The sequence below is a fragment of the Ranitomeya variabilis genome, chromosome 4, assembly GCF_051348905.1.
Source record: "Ranitomeya variabilis isolate aRanVar5 chromosome 4, aRanVar5.hap1, whole genome shotgun sequence".
Taxonomy (NCBI): domain Eukaryota; kingdom Metazoa; phylum Chordata; class Amphibia; order Anura; family Dendrobatidae; genus Ranitomeya; species Ranitomeya variabilis.
Window position 1 is genome coordinate 400,689,959 of NC_135235.1, and position 20,938 is coordinate 400,710,896.

At 44.4% G+C, this 20,938-nt stretch overlaps 1 protein-coding gene across 2 annotated transcripts in view; it reads right to left on the bottom strand.

Moving 5' to 3' along the window:
• Positions 1 to 203: 203 nt before the first annotated feature.
• Positions 204 to 20,938, bottom strand: part of LOC143764916 (gastrula zinc finger protein XlCGF66.1-like) — a 40,706-nt gene continuing 19,971 nt past the window's right edge. Inside the window, exons 6-7 of one of the 2 annotated variants that reach the window (XM_077251026.1) lie at positions 15,145 to 15,256; positions 204 to 1,083 (exon numbers count right to left, since the gene is read on the bottom strand). In XM_077251026.1, coding sequence (XP_077107141.1) covers positions 383 to 1,083; positions 15,145 to 15,256 — 813 coding nt within the window. In that variant the 3' untranslated portion in view covers positions 204 to 382. The remainder of the gene's footprint in view (positions 1,084 to 15,144; positions 15,257 to 20,938) is intronic. The other variant, XM_077251025.1, reaches the window with a different exon arrangement.

The window sequence follows — 20,938 nt, forward strand, 5'->3', positions numbered from 1 at the left end:
TAGATCTGAGCCACAAATAATGTTTTAGCAAGTAATTTATAACATGGGAAATCAGAGATAATTCCATCTGAAAAATAATGGGGACTACCCTTTAATACAGGTACAAAAAGATTAATTTGATTCAATTTGTGTATTGGCTTCCTTTATGTGAAATATTAGAATATTTTTTACATTATAAACATGGAAGACATTCTTGTGTTTTTCAAAATATGGTTTTATTGTAAAACATTCCAGAAATAAATTTTGTGGAATCCTCTTTATGTTGTACAAAACATTTTCCCACATGTAAAACATAATTATAATTTTAACCATTTGAGAATTAGATTTAACAAAACTCATTTCTTGGTAGACCAACTCCAAGATTCTGAACACATTTTGCTGTCTAAGATATATGAAGTTTCTGGTGTGCAACAAGATTTGATTTTTGGGTAAAGGATTTACCACATTCCAAGCATGAGAAAGGTTTCTCTCCTGTGTGAATTCTCTGATGATCAACAAGGGTCGATTTCTGTGAAAAACGTTTTCCACATTCTGAACATGAGAACGGCTTCTCCCCTGTGTGAATTCTTTGATGATCAATGAGAGTTGATTTCCTGCTAAAACATTTTCCACATTCGGAACATAAAAACAGTTTCTCCCCTGTGTGAATTCTCTGGTGGTCCACAAGACCGGATTTCCTAGTGAAACATTTACCACATTCTGAACATGGATATAGTCTAACATTTTTGTGGATTTTTTTATGTTTAACAAAATCTGATTTCTGGACAAAACATGTTCCACATACAGAACAAGATGACAATGTATTCTCATGTGTGTGAATTTGCTCATGTTCATGATGACTTGATTTATAGGTGATAGGCCTAAAGCTTTCGGATCTTAAATATGGTTTTAAATTTGTAGGCAGAATCAGATTAGGATCACTTTTACAAATAACATCTCCTCTATGGTTTTCCATACTTGGTTGAACAGACAATAGATCTGCACTGCTGAGTCTTGAATGTATGTGAACAGTAACGAAGTTTTCTTCTAGAGAACATTGTGTGAGATTTTCATGGTATCTTTCTCGCCTGTTTCTAAGACAATCTGGTGGAAAGAACATCATATTAACAAATGATACTGTAACACGATACTTTCTAACTTACCTGTATCATCCATCGTATTCAAGTACTGCTATGAAGTAGTCAAGAGCATTTTGCCATTACATTACACATAAAATTGGTGATTATTACTGACATCTCAAAAGAAACTACAGTAATTCAGAAACTCTCCAATGTATGAAATCTAGACATATTCTACAGTAGTTGGAATGTGGCATGTGCCTGCGTTGACAAACAGGTAAGCAAAGAGACAGAAGGTCATAGTGTAAAATTAATTAAACCCTTAGGGTATTTTCACATTGCGTTTCAGCCACCTGTTTGGTGGCACTGTCGGGTCGTACGTCTGAACCCCCCGCAAAAAGGGATTTGGCCTTTTGCGCCGACGGGGCCATAGACTTTAATGGTGGATCATTTTCGAGTGTGTACGCCTACTGAATTCAGACACTCAGACGTAGTAATCCAAAGTCAATTTTGACCTACCTGACCAGGCCAATTTTTTTTTTTTAACCCCTTCATGACCTTGGGATTTTTCGTTTTTCCGTTTTCGTTTTTCGCTCCCCTCCTTCACAGAGCCATAACTTTTTTATTTTTCCGTCAATTTGGCCATGTGAGGGCTTATTTTTTGCGGGACGAGTTGTACTTTTGAACGACATCATTGGTTTTACCATGTCGTGTACTAGAAAACGGGAAAAAAATTCCAAGTGCAGTGAAATTGCAAAAAAAGTGCAATCCCACACTTGTTTTTTGCTTGCCTATTTTGCTAGGTTCACTAAATGCTAAAACTGACCTGCCATTATGATTCTCCAGGTCAGTACGAGTTCATAGACACCTCACATGTCTAGGTTATGTTTTACCTAAGTGGTGAAAAAAAATTCCAAACTTTGCAAAAAAAAAAAAAAAAAAATTGCGCCATTTTCCGATACTCGTAGCGTCTCCATTTTTCGTGATCTGGGGTCAGGTGAGGGCTTATTTTTTGCGTGCCGAGCTGGCGTTTTTAATTATAGCATTTTGGTGCAGATACGTTCTTTTGATCGCCCGTTATTACATTTTAATGCAATGTCGCGGCGACCAAAAAAACGTATTTCTGGCGTTTCGATTTTTTTTCTCATTACGCCATTTAGCGATCAGGTTAATGCTTTTTTTTTATTGATAGATCGGGCGATTCTGAACGCGGCGATACCAAATATGTGTAGGTTTGATTTTTTTTTTTATTTATTTTGATTGGGGCGAAAGGGGGGTGATTTAAACTTTTATGTTTTTTTTATTTTTTTCACATTTTTAAAAACTTTTTTTTTTCACTTTTGCCATGCTTCTATAGCCTCCATAGGAGGCTAGAAGCAGGCACAGCCCGATCGGCTCTGCTACATAACAGCGATCATCAGATCGCTGTTATGTAGGAGAATTGCAGGTGTGCTGTGAGCGCCGACCACAGGGGGGCGCTCACAGCCACCGGCGATCAGTAACCATAGAGGTCTCCAGGACCTCTATGGTTACCATTCAGAAGCATCGCCGACCCCCGATCATGTGACGGGGGTCGGCGATGACGTCATATCCGGCCGCGCGGCCGGATGCGGTAGTTAAATGCCGCTGTCTGCGATTGACAGCGGCATTTAACTAGTTAATAGGCGCGGGCAGATCGCGATTCTGCCCGCGCCTATTGCGGGCACATGTCAGCTGTTCAAAACAGCTGACATGTCCCGGCTTTGATGCGGGCTCACCGCGGAGCCCTGCATCAAAGCAGGGGAGCTGACCTCGGACGGTATAGTACGTCCGAGGTCAGAAAGGGGTTAAATCTGACCAGATTCACTTTATGTGGTAATAACTCTGGAATGTTTCAACATATCCCAGTGATTCTGAGACTGGAAAAAAACACAGTCACAGAATTACATGGGGCCATTATACTGCATGGAGCATTATATGGGGCCATTATACTATATAGAGCATTATATGAGGCCCATTAATCTGTATGAAGCATTATGTAAGGCCCATTATTCTGTATGGAGCTTCATATGGGGTCCTTTATTCTGTATGGAACATCATAGGGGCTCATTATACTGTATGGAGTAATATATGGGGTCCATTATATTGTATGGAGCACTAAGTGGTGCCAATAATACTGTATTAAGAAGTATGTTGTGCCCGTAACACTGTATGGAGCAATATATGGAGCTCATTATACTGTATAAAAGACTATGTGGTGCTCATAATACTGTATGGAGGACTACATAGGAGGAAATTGACTTTTGTAAAGAGTTTACTCCTAAAATCTTGAAACCTGTGGACCCTTGATGGCCTGAATCCCCTCTGCTGTATGGTATTTTAGAAATTAAAATAAATATCACTCGTGTAATGTAAGATGTGAAATCTTTGGCATTGTACTATACCTATATTTCAATACTGTATCTGTGCATTATGAATCATGGTATGTGTTAAAAGGACCCACTGGGACTCATTTACCCGGGCCCCACAAAAACCTGAAGCCGACCTTGTGTGTCTGCCGGTGCATATGTGTGTATGCGTAAATTACAGACCTTGACAAACTGGTTTAGGAGTTTGGGGTCTAGTATGGGTCTCACTTTTCCGTCTTTTTTTGGGACAACGAATAGGTTGGAGTAGAATCCCTCAAACCTTTCGCCATGCGGCGCAAAGAGTTTATGGCTCGGGAAAGCGCCTTTGCCCTTGATGTTGGAAGTCAGGAAGGAAAGATATGAGACTGGGGATGCCAAGAAAAATCAATTTTGTAACCAGGAAGACACCAGGTCTTTGACCCATTCGTCGTGAACGACTGAGAGCAAGACCTGGTGAAAAAGAAGTAGGTGAAAGTCTACCCTGCTGGTGTTGACTGGATAACCCCATGAGTCATTGGGCGGAAAATCTCTGGGACCTAGATCCCTTAGATCCAGACTGTTTGGGCTGACCATTCCATTGGTGACTGGACCTATAGGATGTCTGGGGTCCTCTGTTCCTGCTGGAGAGCAGAAAAACGATAAAGGTTGCACCATTATTTACCAAGAATTATTACTCTAGAACATTGAAAATGCATTACTGCCATAGAAAATAGGAAAAAAGCGCTATATAATGTACACATGAAATATTTATCTGCAAAAATTGCTATGAAAAAAGGAAGGTATTTCGCGCATGAAGAGCGTCCTGATCCTGAATAGGTAGTGGACCAAACCGAATTGGTGTGAAAGGATTGGAAACGGATTTGTTGGTGATGCCGAAAAGGACGCCTAAGCCACTGCTGGGGAAGAAATTTGCTCCTTCCTCACGTCGCATCCAAGAGAAGCTGATCCAGCTTCTCTGAATGGAATTAGCCAAGGTCTCCGACCAGGATACCATTGCTTTAGCTACCCACACTGCAGTGAAGGAAGGACATAGAGCCGCACCTGAGACCTCGAAGACAGGTCAAGCCAAATTTTCTATCTGTGGGATTTTTAATAGATGATCCGTCCGGCAGGGATAGAAGGGTTTTGGAATGCAAGTGAGAGACTGGCGGGTCTACTACAGGGAACTCAGCCTAATCATTTCTCAGATTGGCTGAGAAAGGTTACTTCGCCTCAAGCGGTTTTTATCCTGTAAAGCGCTTATCCGGTAGTTCCATGTGCCGATTAACTATATCCCGAAACTCCGGGTGAATGGTGAAAGCTCTATGAGGACGCTTAGCTTTTTTGAAACACAGCGTGATCCGGCACAGAGCCGGAGTCTTCATCAACCTTCAGAGTTTGGTTGACGGCCTCAATCAGAGAATCAAGCATCCTCTCAAAGTCTGGCAAATCCAGATCTAAGGAGACATCCGATTAATACTCAAAATCGAGTTCTCTACCAAAGTGTAGAGAGGGAGAACGCGAAACGGAGCTCGCGGACACCTTGGCACGTGATTGTACGGGAGACGTACTACGTATCCGTTTCCTAGACGCTTGTACATTTCTAGATTGTGTGCGACCCCTGCTAGCTGACTGTTCCCGTGTAGGGGAGGGTCCCTCTGCATCAGATGTGCGAACGCCATGATCCCCAGAAGGAATGCTTTGGCCAGAGACATCATAGATTGCATCAGAGACGAGACCCACTCAGGGGGACTAAGGAAACTGGGCTCAGTATCAGCAGGAGGCTCCTGAGCACATTTAGGGTCACATTCTTTGCAGAGTGGCGAACTCTGAGCTTTTGGAAACGCAGACTGGCAGGAGTTACATGAAGTGAAAAAGACTGTAAGAGTCTCATGGGACTTTTTAGGTACCTGAGGCTGGGACATATCTATCATGAACCGGGGGTGTTTGGTTGCCCCCAAGTTCGTCAGCAGAGATTTCTTTATATCTCAGTTCCAGTTCTGAGCTTGCAGCTCTCTGGCACCCCCTTACCCTCTGGTTAGTCAGGGGACTGCACCTAGGATAATTAGTTGCCAGAAAGGCTGCCTTGTTGTGTACTGGCTATTAGGCACGCTGCCTTGAGGGTGATATAACTATTCCCAGCCGCTGCCAGGCAATACACTTATAAACCCCGTTCGGTCACTGCCAGCGTCACCCAACCAGCTCTGTTGTGAATTTGGTTTTTGGGCTCCCCCGGTGGTCACTGGTGGTACTGGACTTGTGTGCTTTTCTTTCTCTGTTCACCTGTTTCCATCTGGATATGGGTGTATCCTATTTAGCCTTGCTGCTCAGTCATTCTGGCGCCGGCCATCAATGTAACCAGAGTCTTTCTGTTGCATGTACCTGCTCCAGTCTTCTGATCAGCTAAGTTGGACTATTTAGTCCTTGGTTTATTTTTGCATGTTTTGTCCAGCGTGCAGTTATGTGACTCTCTGCAGCTGGAAGCTCTTGTGGTCTGAAATTACCACTCCGGTGTCATGAGTTGACACATGAGTTTAAGGTAATTTCAGGATGGTATTTTCTAGGGTTTTGTAGCTGACCGCGAAGTCCCCTTTTTGTATTTTTCTGCTATCTAGTTAAGTGGGCCTCGCTGTGCTAAATCTGCTTTCATACTACGTGTGTCTTTTCATCTGAATTCACCGTCATTATATGTGGGGGGCTGCTATCAACTTTTGGGGTTTTCTCTGGAGGCAAGCCAGGTCTGTGTTTCTTCTACCAGGGGTAGTTAGATCTCCGGCTGGCGCGAGGCGTCTAGAGAAAACGCAGGCACGCTCCCCGGCTACTTTTAGTTGCGTTAATAGGTTTAGTATCGCGGTCAGCTCCAGTTTCCATCACCCGAGAGCTTGTCCGTTTATTCTTATGCTCCCAACGTTCCCCTGCCATTGGGAACCATGACAGTATGGCCGGCCAAGGGTTAAAACTGTTGGCAGAAGAAAGGAGAGGAAAAGAAGTCTGCAGATTTTTTTTTTTTTTTCCCCCACCTCTGAGCTTGCTCTATAGTTGACTCAGTTGCATTTCTGCTCTAATTTGCAGCCTTTGTCTCTCTCTCTCCTTCTAATCCTTGAATGGCTCTGATCGCACCTGATTAAAATGGATCCTCAGAGTTTGACTGCAGGTTTGAATAATCTTGCTACTAAGGTTCAGAATTTACAGGATTTTGTTGTTCATGCTCCTATGTCTGAACCTAGAATTCCTATACCAGAGTTTTTCTCCGGGGATAGATCTCGTTTTCTGAATTTCAAATATAATTGTAAATTGTTTCTTTCTCTGAGATCTCGCTCCGCTGGAGATCCCGCACAGCAGGTTAGGATTGTGATTTCCTTACTGCGGGGTGACCCTCAAGATTGGGCATTTGCATTGGCACCAGGGGATCCTGCGTTGCTCAATGTGGATACGTTTTTTCTGGCTTTGGGGTTGCTTTATGAGGAACCTAATTTAGAGATTCAGGCTGAAAAAGCCTTGATGGCCCTATCTCAAGGGCAAGATGAAGCTGAAATATACTGCCAAAAATTTCGTAAATGGTCTGTGCTTACTGAGTGGAATGAGTGCGCCCTGGCGGCGAATTTCAGAGAGGGTCTCTTTGATGCCATTAAAGATGTTATGGTGGGGTTTCCTCCGCCTACAGGTCTGAATGAGTCCATGACAATGGCTATTCAGATTGATCGGCGTTTGCGAGAGCGCAAACCTGTGCACCATTTGGCGGTACCTTCTGAGAAGGCGCCAGAGAATATGCAATGTGATAGAATTCTGTCCAGAAGTGAACGGCAGAATTTTAGGCGAAGAAATGGGTTGTGCTTTTATTGTGGTGATTCAACTCATGTTATATCAGCATGCTCTAAACGTACAAAAAAGGTTGATAAATCTATTTCAATTTGCACTTTACAGTCTAAGTTTATTCTATCTGTGACCTTGATTTGTTCATTATCGTCAATTACCGCGGACGCCTATGTCGACTCTGGCGCCGCTTTGAGTCTTATGGATTGGTCCTTTGCCAGGCGCTGTGGGTTTAAGCTAGAGCCGCTGGAAGTTCCTATACCTCTGAAGGGTATTGACTCTACGCCATTGGCTAGTAATAAACCACAATACTGGACACAAGTGACTATGCGTATGAATCCAGACCATCAGGAGACGATTCGCTTCCTTGTATTGTACAATTTACATGATGTTTTGGTGCTCGGATTGCGATGGTTACAATCTCATAACCCAGTCCTTGACTGGAAAGCAATGTCTGTGTTAAGCTGGGGATGTCAGGGGGCTCATGGGGACGTACCTTTGGTTTCCATTTCGTCATCTATTCCCTCTGAGATTCCGGAATTTTTATCTGATTATCGTGATGTTTTTGAGGAGCCTAAGCTTGGTTCACTACCTCCTCACAGAGATTGCGATTGTACCATAGATCTGATTCCGGGCAGTAAATTTCCAAAGGGTCGTTTGTTTAATCTATCTGTACCTGAACATGCTGCTATGCGAGAATATATTAAGGAGTCCCTGGAAAAGGGACATATTCGTCCTTCTTCATCTCCCTTAGGAGCCGGTTTTTTCTTTGTATCTAAAAAAGATGGCTCTTTGAGGCCGTGTATCGATTATCGACTCTTGAATAAAATTACAGTCAAATATCAGTATCCTCTGCCACTGCTGACTGATTTGTTTCCTCGAATAAAGGGGGCTAAGTGGTTCTCTAAGATTGATCTCCGTGGGGCGTATAATTTGGTGCGAATTAAGCGGGGGGATGAGTGGAAAACCGCATTTAATACACCCGAGGGCCATTTTGAGTATTTAGTAATGCCTTTTGGTCTTTCAAATGCCCCTTCAGTCTTTCAGTCCTTTATGCATAACATTTTCCGTGAATATTTGGATAAATTTATGATTGTGTATCTGGATGATATTTTGATTTTTTCGGATGACTGGGACTCTCATGTCCAACAGGTCAGGAGGGTTTTTCAGGTTTTGCGGGCTAATTCCTTGTGTGTGAAGGGTTCTAAGTGTATTTTTGGGGTTCAAAAGATTTCTTTTTTGGGGTACATTTTTTCCCCCTCTTCCATCGAGATGGATCCTGTCAAGGTTCGGGCTTTGTGATTGGACGCAACCTTCTTCTCTTAAGAGCCTTCAGAGATTTTTGGGCTTTGCTAATTTTTATCGTCGATTTATATCTGGTTTTTCTGATGTTGCTAAACCTTTGACTGATTTGACTAAAAAGGGTGCTGATGTTGCTGATTGGTCCCCTGCTGCTGTGGAGGCCTTTCGGGAGCTTAAGCGCCGCTTTTCCTCTGCCCCTGTGTTGCGTCAGCCTGATGTTGCTCTTCCTTTTCAGGTTGAGGTCGACGCTTCCGAGATCGGAGCTGGGGCGGTTTTGTCGCAGAAAAGTTCTGACTGCTCCGTGATGAGACCTTGTGCGTTCTTTTCTCGAAAATTTTCGCCCGCCGAGCGAAATTATGATATTGGTAATCGGGAGCTTTTGGCTATGAAGTGGGCTTTTGAGGAGTGGCGTCATTTGCTTCAGGGGGCCAGACATCAGGTGGTGGTATTGACCGATCACAAGAATTTGATTTATCTTGAGTCTGCCAGGCGCCTGAATCCTAGACAGGCGCGCTGGTCGTTGTTTTTCTCTCGGTTTAATTTTGTGGTCTCATACCTACCAGGTTCTAAAAATGTGAAGGCAGATGCCCTTTCTAGGAGTTTTGAGCCTGATTCCCCTGGTGATTCTGAACCTACAGGTATCCTTAAGGATGGGGTGATATTGTCTGCTGTTTCCCCAGACCTGCGACGGGCTTTGCAGGAGTTTCAGGCGGATAGACCTGATCGTTGCCCGCCTGGTAGACTGTTTGTTCCTGATGATTGGACCAGTAGAGTCATCTCGGAGGTTCATTCTTCTGCGTTGGCAGGTCATCCTGGAATCTTTGGTACCAGGGATTTAGTGGCTAGGTCCTTCTGGTGGCCTTCCCTGTCTCGAGATGTACGAGTTTTTGTGCAGTCTTGTGATGTTTGTGTTCGGGCCAAGCCTTGTGGTTCTCGGGCTAGTGGATTGTTGTTATCCTTGCCTATTCCGAAGAGGCCTTGGACTCACATCTCTATGGATTTTATTTCTGATCTTCCTGTTTCTCAGAAAATGTCTGTCATCTGGGTGGTGTGTGACCGTTTTTCAAAGATGGTTCATTTGGTACCCTTGCCTAAGTTGCCTTCCTCATCCGAATTGGTTCCTCTGTTTTTTCAAAATGTGGTTCGCTTGCATGGTATTCCTGAGAATATCGTTTCTGATAGGGGGACCCAGTTCGTGTCTAGATTTTGGCGAGCGTTCTGTGCTAGGATGGGCATTGATTTGTCTTTTTCGTCTGCGTTCCATCCTCAGACTAATGGCCAGACTGAGCGAACTAATCAGACCTTGGAGACTTATTTGAGGTGTTTTGTGTCTGCGGATCAGGATGACTGGGTTGCCTTTTTGCCGTTGGCGGAGTTTGCCCTCAACAATCGGGCTAGTTCTGCCACTTTGGTTTCTCCTTTCTTTTGCAATTCGGGGTTTCATCCTCGTTTTTCTTCCGGTCAGGTGGAGTCTTCGGATTGTCCTGGAGTGGATACTGTGGTGGATAGGTTGCATCAGATTTGGGGACAGGTGGTGGACAATTTGGAGTTGTCCCAGGAGAAGACTCAGCGTTTTGCTAACCGCCGTCGTCGTGTTGGTCCTCGTCTTCGTGTTGGGGACTTGGTGTGGTTGTCTTCTCGTTTTGTCCCTATGAGGGTTTCTTCTCCTAAGTTTAAGCCTCGGTTCATCGGCCCGTATAAGATTTTGGAGATTCTTAACCCTGTGTCCTTTCGTTTGGACCTCCCAGCATCTTTTTCTATCCATAATGTCTTCCATCGGTCATTATTGCGCAGGTATGAGGTACCGGTTGTGCCTTCCGTTGAGCCTCCTGCTCCGGTGTTGGTTGAGGGTGAATTGGAGTACGTTGTGGAGAAGATCTTGGACTCCCGTGTTTCCAGACGGAAACTTCAGTATCTGGTCAAGTGGAAGGGCTACGGTCAGGAGGATAACTCTTGGGTGACAGCCTCTGATGTTCATGCCTCTGATTTGGTCCGTGCCTTTCATAGGGCTCATCCTGATCGCCCTGGTGGTTCTTGTGAGGGTTCGGTGCCCCCTCCTTGAGGGGGGGTACTGTTGTGAATTTGGTTTTTGGGCTCCCCCGGTGGTCACTGGTGGTACTGGACTTGTGTGCTTTTCTTTCTCTGTTCACCTGTTTCCATCTGGATATGGGTGTATCCTATTTAGCCTTGCTGCTCAGTCATTCTGGCGCCGGCCATCAATGTAACCAGAGTCTTTCTGTTGCATGTACCTGCTCCAGTCTTCTGATCAGCTAAGTTGGACTATTTAGTCCTTGGTTTATTTTTGCATGTTTTGTCCAGCGTGCAGTTATGTGACTCTCTGCAGCTGGAAGCTCTTGTGGTCTGAAATTACCACTCCGGTGTCATGAGTTGACACATGAGTTTAAGGTAATTTCAGGATGGTATTTTCTAGGGTTTTGTAGCTGACCGCGAAGTCCCCTTTTTGTATTTTTCTGCTATCTAGTTAAGTGGGCCTCGCTGTGCTAAATCTGCTTTCATACTACGTGTGTCTTTTCATCTGAATTCACCGTCATTATATGTGGGGGGCTGCTATCAACTTTTGGGGTTTTCTCTGGAGGCAAGCCAGGTCTGTGTTTCTTCTACCAGGGGTAGTTAGATCTCCGGCTGGCGCGAGGCGTCTAGAGAAAACGCAGGCACGCTCCCCGGCTACTTTTAGTTGCGTTAATAGGTTTAGTATAGCGGTCAGCTCCAGTTTCCATCACCCGAGAGCTTGTCCGTTTATTCTTATGCTCCCAACGTTCCCCTGCCATTGGGAACCATGACACAGCTCAGTACGCTTTGATGCCACCAGCTCCTATTACTATGATTAATAGCGGGTCAGGAGCCAACACAATCAGTAACGTAATTTACCTCAGAGTATGTTGGGGGTACGTTTTAGAGCAAGGAAAATGAAGCTAGTAATTATTATAATTTTTACTCAAAAGAAATACGCAGTCTTTATAACAGGTAAAAAAAACAATATTACAAGATGAGACAATTATAGTATGAAGAAAACGATTACAAATAATAAGGGATTCAAGTTGAAAAAACACTTACAGTTCTCTCATATCATGGCTGGCCATGCGGGGGGGGGGGGGTGACACATCCCGATGCATCAAAGCAGATTGCAGAGTTTCTGGGCAAAAAGCTACTCCTAAAATGAGGTCCCATATTTTATACACTTATACCCTCTGCTAGTGACATCCCTGAGGGGCTGGATATGCCCCCCTTGGAAAGGTATGGAAAACCTTCTAATAGCTCAAAGCCATCCTAACACGGTCTGTGAGGCTCGCAGATGGATGACAAAATTATAATTTTTCTCAGCATGACATTGGTGTTCATTTAAGTCTAAACACGATTTGGCTGTATGCCTGGGTTAAGCAGTAATCCACTATTTGGATTCTGCTGGTACAGGACATTAGGAAACGCACTGGTGTGTAGCTCTATTGTTGCACATCCCAAATATGTAAGATTCACACCTATACCGCTACTTGGGGTCGAGTTATTCCATTTTCAATAACTCTCATACACAAATGGAAGCACATGGCTGCAAACAAAGAACTTGTTTCTGCTAAGCACTCACACATTCCTGATGGAGGGGGGGAATGAGTGGTTTAGTATTACACAGGCAGACTGAGAAGAAAAGCTATTTAGTGCAGGGAGAAGAAGGAGGGGCTGTGAGGGGGGAACCACAGCTGCAGCTGGTCTTACACAGACCTAATGGATGTAGCATAGCTGTACATATTCATGACACCTCCCCCTTTTGGATTGCGTTACGGAGGCAGGACCTCTCAGTACTCCTCCATGCGCACCTCAGCAGGTTTACCCCGGCGGGACAACCCATCTGCCCTTTTTGTGTTTCACGGTAGTCGTACTGCTGGAGGGCAAGGCTCCAGCATAGCAACCTTCCGTTGGTACCAGACATGGTGTGCAGCCAGCTCAGGGGGTTGTGGTCGGACACCTTGGTGAAGGCGCGTCAGTACAGGTAGGGCTACAAATGTTGCAGGGTTCAAACCATGGCATGTCAGGCACTCCTTCTCGATGGTGGAATAAGCCAGTTCCCTCAGCAGAAGTTTCCGGCTCAGGTACAACACGGGGTGCTCTTGGTTCCCCGAGTCCACCTGGCTGAGCACAGCAGCGAGGCCAAACTCGCTGGCGTAGGTCTGTACCAGGAATGGCCGACTGCTGTCAACTGCTTTTAGCACTGGATAACTGCTCAGGGCTGTTTTCAAAGCCCGAAAAGCCACCTCACAGCCATCTGTCCAGTCGACTGTTTGGGGTAGCTTCTTCCTCGTGAGGTCTGTCAAGGGTTTTGCAAGGCTGCTGTAGTTCTGTCAGGTCAGGCCTGCTTGGTGAATTTGCCTGAGCACCTCTTGGAGATGCTGCAGGTGTTCCTCCCAGGAGGAACTGAAGAAGACAATGTCATCCAGGTACGCCACCGCGTACATCTCCAGTCCCTGAAGCAGGTGGTTGACCATCCACTGGAAAGTGACAGGGGCATTCTTCATGCTGAATGGCATGACCATGGACTTGTACAGTCCGATAGGGTGTTCGCCGTAGCGGGGCGTGATTCCCGGTGTCCACCTTGAGGACCGTTAACTCAGTCCTTCCAGGTCTGTTGGTGAATACGGCCAGGAAGGGTTCCAGCGTGGTCCGCAACTGCGACCGCTGGGGTTCGGATAGCAAGGCGCTTACCTCCACGTCTTCGATGGACCCACCGGCCTTGGCTTGGGCCAAGTCGCAGACCGGTAGGACGCAGGCTTCACGTTCATGATGAGCCTTCATCACATTGATGTGAAAGGCCTTTCGCCTACCCCAAGCGTGACCACATAGGTGACTGGTTTGAGCTGTTGGTGGATGACATACGGGCTTTCCCAGGCTGCCTGCTTATCCTTTGGTACGTGGACCAGCACCCACACCTTCCGACCCACTTGGTAGGTCCGCTCCCGGGCATTCTGGTCGTACCAGTGCTTCTGATTGGCCTGGGCCTGCACCATGTTGTCATGCACCAACTGCATCAAGGTCATCATTTTGTCATGGAAGCGCATGACATACTCCACAATGGACACTTCAGAAGGGTTCGGCTCTTCTTTCCAGGATTCCCTTACCAACCCAAGGGGTCCCCAGACTCGCCTGCCATACAGGAGCTTGAATGGGGAGAACCCCGTCGAGGCCTGCAGAACCTCTAAATAAGCAAATGGCAGGAGTGGGAGGTACCGCTACCAGTCACGTCCTTGGGTCTCAACCAGCATGCATAGCATCTGTTTTAGGGTACTGTTAAAGTGCTCACACAAACCATTGGTCTGGGGGTGATACGCACTCGATACCAGATGCTTCACCTGCATTTTCTTACAGAGAGACTCCATTAGGCGAGACATGAATTGGGTCCCTTGGTTGGTAAGCATCTCCTTGGGAAATCCTACCGTGAAAAGATGGCCAACAGTGCATCTGCCACCTTATCCTTCCTAGTTGAGGACAGAGCCACTGCCTCTGGGTACCAGGTAGCGTAGTCTACCACAGTGAAGACATATCGCTTTCCAGCGCTGCTGGGCATGGTCAGTGGGCCCACAATGTCCACCGCGATCCTCTGGAAAGGCTCCTCTATCACTGGCAAAGGGATCAGGGGAGCCTTAAGAGCAGGCCCTGACTTCTCCACTCTTTGGCAGGTGATACCGAAGCGGCAGTAGTTTGTCAGGGAGAAGGAGGGGCTGTGAGGGGGGGGGGAACCACAGCTGCAGCTGGTCTTACAGATACCTAATGGATGTAGCCGAGCTGTGTATATTCATGACAATATTGTACTCCTATGTGCCCCTTTAATCAGGGTTCCCACAGAGGATAGGAAAGGGAAAGAAGAAAAAAAAAAAAGAAGAAGGCAGTAGCCGAAACATGAGTTGGGGCTGGCTCCATCACCCACAAGAGGTAATGTTTGTACTCGATTGATCATCTATTTTGAATTTCTTGTACTTTCCTTTGTGAATATCATAACTACAGGATTTTCTCTGTTTTGTATATATTACCTTGGAAAGTCATTTGTTGTATATAACCTATTGTATACAGCCTCTATTTGATATATGGTGGGTTTTGGTGCCACTTTGTGCTTTCCCACTTTTTAACCTTTCTGTCATTGTTGTGTTTTTTTCTTAACCAATAAAAGTTTTATTTTTTTCATTATTTTTGGTTCATGTGTACATTTTTCTTTTTCGGATCTCACATTATTTGTACTGAACCTGATACATGTCCATTTTTATGTTTTGGCATCTTATCCTCTAACATTGTTGTATTTTGGTTTGTTTTGACATGATGCCATAATTGTTGACTAAAACTCTTTCTCGTTCCGTCACTATGTGACTGCAGATTGCTGAATTGTGGCAGTGTTTGGGGTGCACACTGTCTTGATTCCTCAGGGGTGGCGATGCGAGCGGTTAGTCACATGGCCACATGAATGTGATGTACATTTTTGCCATCAGATGTTGACTCCACACGTTTGACTTAACTCCATAAGAGTGAATTGCAAGAAACTGAATGTAAGCAGGTTCTGGTCTATATCCCACTGCAGATACTTTACCTCACATTTGGTCTTTACTCACCTGGCTGAATAGCCACAGGAATTTCTTCCTCCTTGTACTGATGATCACCCTTCAGATACACGTCTTCTATTTCAGCTAGGACTTTATCTTCTACACTGACCAAATCTTGCTGCTGATTCACCGTAAGGAATAAATAAGGAATAGTTTACCACAGACCGCTATCAATACCCCAGCAACATCCCAGCTATCTAATGGTGCATATGTATTAAATGCCATCATGATCAGATCTAAGACACTAAATGTTTGGGATTTTTTTCAAAAGGGGAACAAGTCAGAATTTATTAATAAGCACACCTCTTAAAAATATAAACGCACGTCTTGTAGACCTTATCCCAGGAAATCAAATTTACAATGATTTTCATTATAATTTCTGGCAAATATCTGAGTAAATTATAGTAAATCTAAAGGGTCTCGTGTAGCAAAATGTCTTTCCACTAAGTTCCCACCACCATTAAGTCTAGTGATGTATGCGCTGGAAAAATAAAAAAGTAACAAATAGTATAGCAAATGTGTAATCACCCGGGACTTAGGTGGAATGATAAATTGCCCCCTTGTACCGTTTTGGACTTTTGGTGCCATTGTTTTGAGGAACGTCAAGAATTATGTATTTCTGAAGACTACTTTTTAAACACAATTGTATTCAATTCTAAAATGGTATTCCACCTCCACATCGGGAGGAAAGCGTGGCTGGTGAAATTACGTCTACTGATATCTGCCGGGTTGTGCCCACAAGTGGCTGGGGCCTGTATGTGTCCTATCCTGATCAACATAAAACAGTAATTTCTCCTTTTTTTTAAATATCTTTCACTATTTAGTAGTAAACTTGTTGGACCGTTATTTCATCGTTTTCTTTTTAAGTGGTTTATGTAACTGATGATAGGCCCTGTGGGTCTTGGTCACTAGTGGTATAGATTGTTGTCTTATTATGTTCTACCATGGTGACTAGTTCTATAAGTGGCTATTTACTCTTTGCTGTGTTTTGCACAGATTTTCTTATAGGCATGGATCTGAAAGCCAGAGAGACTGCCTGGCGCTCACATATTGACCAAGCGTTTGGAGGGGATATTTCCATCCCTCTGTCGACCAGCGACCGTAGATGGGACGATCGAGTTATGGAATTACAAAATATGATTGTGAAACGGACAAAACTATGGTGGAACTGTACTTTTCTGGAAGGTTACCAAACTAGGAAAATGATTCCACGTGGTCTGAGGGTTAGAGTCATTCCTACCTTCCCTGTTGATGATGCCGCCTTAGTGACTGGTTGGGAGGAGGCGTGCAATAATTGCTCTATGCAGCTTATGAAATTGTTGAGTGATTATAATAAAAATGTCATTGAACAGCTAGATAAGTCTATCAAAACAACGGAGGATGAGTTAGAATCACAAGGGACTGTGGAACAACTTGATTCATGTCACAAGCAGATTGAGAAGGCCATTGATGGCACTGTTAAAAAAATTCAAGAGACACAATCTTCCAAGATTAATAGGGATCGTCATGACTATGAAAGTAGGAAGGTGTATTTATGGAGGAAAGGCAGACCGTCGGATGGCACTATGAAACGGATTCCATCTCAGATTTCAATCTCATCTGCTAGTGATATTTCTGAACGATCAGCATCCTCCATGTCAACTGGGTCTAGAATGACTACACGTAATCAGAAAGATTACACGTACCATCCATACAGACGTGATGATATTTCCTCTGAATTTCGGAAATACAACAACAAGGTAATCAATCTCAGCTCACATGAATTTACTACCATAGATCTTCAGTTGTTAGAAAGAGGCTTATCCTTCTCGCCGGCAGCATCATTTGATGTTTTTGAAGCAGTCAAGGACCTCCATCTTTTTGCCATTTCCTTGATCTTCAAGAAATATTTCTTTAATGATAATCTAGCTGCCCTTTTTCCCACAGAAGAAGAACAGATAGCTCTCCGTACATTGGAAGAATTGGCGGTGGAACATGACACCCCGGAGGGAGGTATGATCCCGGCCTCCATTCGTTCTAAATCTAAGAAGTTTCCCCCCCTTGCTTCATGTCCCAATGTGGATTTATTTGTTCAATTAGTAACCAAAGAATTTTGTGAGATCCCTAGACATATATATAGGGATAATTTGTCAAAGGAGGAAAGGGGGCGCCTTCGTGTCCTTCAGGACCTTGGGGATGTCGTTTTTAAACCGGCGGACAAGGGGGGTAACGTTGTTGTCTGGCCTAATACTATGTATGAAAGGGAGGCCTTTCGCCAGCTGAACAACCATGTATGCTATAAGAAACTGACGTTTAACCCCTTGTCCGCCTTCTCTAAACAGCTTACTGACATTATTAAGGGGGCTAGGGATGTGGGGGTTATTACAAGTGAATTGGCCTCTGCGCTGGTGGTAAGTGAACCCACAGTCCCTACCTTTTACCTTCTTCCCAAGGTCCACAAGGACATGAGGACGCCCCCTGGTCGTCCGATTATATCAGGTAGAGGGAACTATCTGGAGAAGGTTAATCAGTGGTTGGATTCAAAATTGCAACCGTTGGTGGTTAGTTTACCATCTTACTTGAAAGATACCGGTGAATTTTTGAGATTGATGGACGGTATACATTTAGACAAGGATGAATTGCTGGTGACAGCTGATGTAGAGTCTCTGTACACCAGCATCCGACATCAAGATGGTCTTAGAGCAGTCCAATTCTTCCTTAACATGTCTAGCCTTTCTAAGGAAATGAAGGATTTTATTTGTCAGTTGTTAGAATTCTCGTTAACGCATAATTTTTTCATTTTTAAGGGGTCCTTCTTCCTACAGCTCCAAGGAACAGCGATGGGGGCTCCCTTCGCCCCGGCGTACGCCAACCTGTTCTTGGGGCTGTGGGAGAGGGACCTCCCCCTGCCTGACCATCCGGAGTCAATGTGCCGCGTCCTTCTTTGGACGCGGTACATTGACGACATTATGATTGTCTGGCAGGGTTCAGTTGATGGTTTGAGGACATTTATGACATCCCTGAATAATAATGACAGTAATATAACATTGACATATAAGTTTGATGGCAATTCAATCGAATTCTTAGATGTCATGCTGAAACGTGATTCATGTGGAGATGTTCAGACCACTCTATATAGGAAACCGACTTCCACCAATCTTTTATTGCACGCCTCCTCCTCGCATCCTGATCTTGTCATTCGGGCTATACCAACTGGCCAATTCCTTCGCCTGCGGCGATTGTGTTCAACAGAGGCGGACTTTGTTAGTCAGGCCGAGGATTTGAAAAATAGATTGCTAATGAGAGGCCATAGCAAACGAAGTATCAAAAAGGCATTTAATAGGGCCAAACATTCTTCAAGGGATACTCTGTTGTATAAAAGTAACGATAGATCTAATCACGAGATAGTCCGATTCACCACCAAATACCATTCCCAATTCCCAAAGATGAAAGAAATACTACAAAAAAATCCTGGCACGTATTACGAGCTGATCCAGTTATTGCACGGTATTTACCGGAGAGGGCTGGCATTGCAGCCAGAAGGTCTAGAAACCTTAGAGACTTGTTAGTCCATAGTCACTATACGGGAGGGCGGGTTCCCACGTTCCTCGATTCTATGGCGGTCAGGGTGGGGTGCGTCCCCTGTGGCCGCTGCGTCGCTTGCCCCAACATGGAAAGAATTTGCGTATTCCATAATTTTGACAGATCACGAGAATTTAAAATCAAGAAAAGAATAACTTGTTTAAGTAAGAACGTAATATATGTGGTCACATGCCCATGTACCAAAATGTATGTGGGCATGACGACTCGTTTTTTGAAAACACGTATTCGCGAACATGTTTTGGGCATCGAGGCGGCGGTGGCAGTGGATGACATCTCCACCCTGAAAACTATCCCACGCCATTTTAAGATGTTTCATGGTTGCAATGCCAGTCTTCTTAGAGCTAGGGGTATAGATCTTTTGGAGGTTGGGATCCGTGGAGGGGGCACATTCCAGAGGCTGGCCCGTGTCGAATCCAAGTGGATTTGGACACTGGGCACGGTCCAGCCTGCTGGATTAAATGAAAATATTAGCTTTGCCCCGTTCCTCTGACCATACAGTTGTTATTGTATCTAATTATTATTCTTTTCCAGTTCTCGTCCGTCCTACATACATTGGTCGTTGGTCCGACAGCGACTCTGTCGGAACTATGTTGGGTATTGTTTTTAATAACCTTTTAATTTTGTTTTGTCTTAGCACTGCACGTCACCGGAATGATGTCTATGGTTGTCCACTGCTACTTTTTTTCCCTACAACATGACTGAACCGCATGGCCAATAGGATGATGTGCACAGAAGACTAGTCTGCCTATATGAATATCTGTGAAATGAAGTACACTGTGGGATGGACTATTGAAGATTAAATGCCTAGCTTAATTATATACATTTATCTATTTTTGTATTTTCTGTTTGGCATCATATTGGACCTTTTTCTAACCTTAATTGCTATATATGGTGTTCCACCATGAGTATTAGTCATTAGTATGTGTTACTACTATTTTGCTGTAATACTGGGATTGTTGATTTTATTATTATGTGTATAATACTGTTTAGCGGATAATACCTTGCAGTTGAATTTTGATATACATGGTGGGTTATTCTTATATATTTTTCTTATTACTATATACATGCTGTATGATGCCCGCTATAAGATGCAAAGTCATCGGTTAATTGTCCGAATGGGTACAGTCTGTGCTTATATAGGTAATGTCATGTCTTTGTAGCATACATCCATAATAATCTTTGCCGGTCCTTGTGTTGGTGCGATTGCCGTGGGGCCCGTGTGCGCCTGCGTGCCGTGGTGTAGCTGGTTGGTGCTCCGGGTCACATGGGGCCCCTGTGAACTCGGAGTCCTTCGGCTGCACTCGGTAGCGGCCGGCGCCGTATTCTCCATGGTACCGCATCGTCACTTCCGGTCACCGGCAAAACTCATTTCCGGTGCGGGTGCTTTTTAAACTCGTTGTGCACTCCATATCTCTGCCCCCTGACGAAGGTGTTTCTGCCGAAACGCGCGTAGGGGCGGAGGCGCGGTCCCAGGTATAACTGTCCTTAGTGCGGTAAGTGACTGCCAGCCACCATATTGTGATGATGTTTGCAGGAGCGGGCATATTGTTTCAATATTGCTAATATGTACCATCTTTACTATGTGCTACTTGCAGCAGCTTCTGTACACTAGCTAAATGGCTGACTATTGATCACTATAGATTACTACGATAATATGATAATAATGTTCCGCACCTTTACCATGTCTAATCCAGGTTTTTTTCGTTATGTTTATTTAGTTTTTATAGTTTAGTTCGCATTTTGCTAATTTTTTATTATTATCTATCTGGTTTGGACATTATCCTGGGCACGCGCCTCCTGCTCTTTTCCCACGTTTTTCCTGCGGTGTCATTTTCCCTACTTACATTTTGGTCATGTTAATCACCTAATAAAGTATATTCATTTTTCGGAATATTACTTGTTGGACCGTTATTTCATCGTTTTCTTTTTAAGTGACTATTTAGTAGTAGAAGATAGAAGGAATCCAGCAGCCGTAAAAATCAGGTAAGATAAAGCTTCACATTTATTAAAAAAAGTTTAAAACCAGGGTGTATATAAAATCTGTCCTGAGTACGCTGATACCCCATATGTGGGGGGGGGACCACTGTTTGGGCGCATGGCAGAGCTTGGAAGGGAAGGAGCACCGTTTTACTTTTTCAACTCAGAATTGGCTGGAATTGAGATCAGACGCCATGTCGCGTTTGGAGAGCCCCTGATGTGCCTAAACAGTGGAAACCCCCCC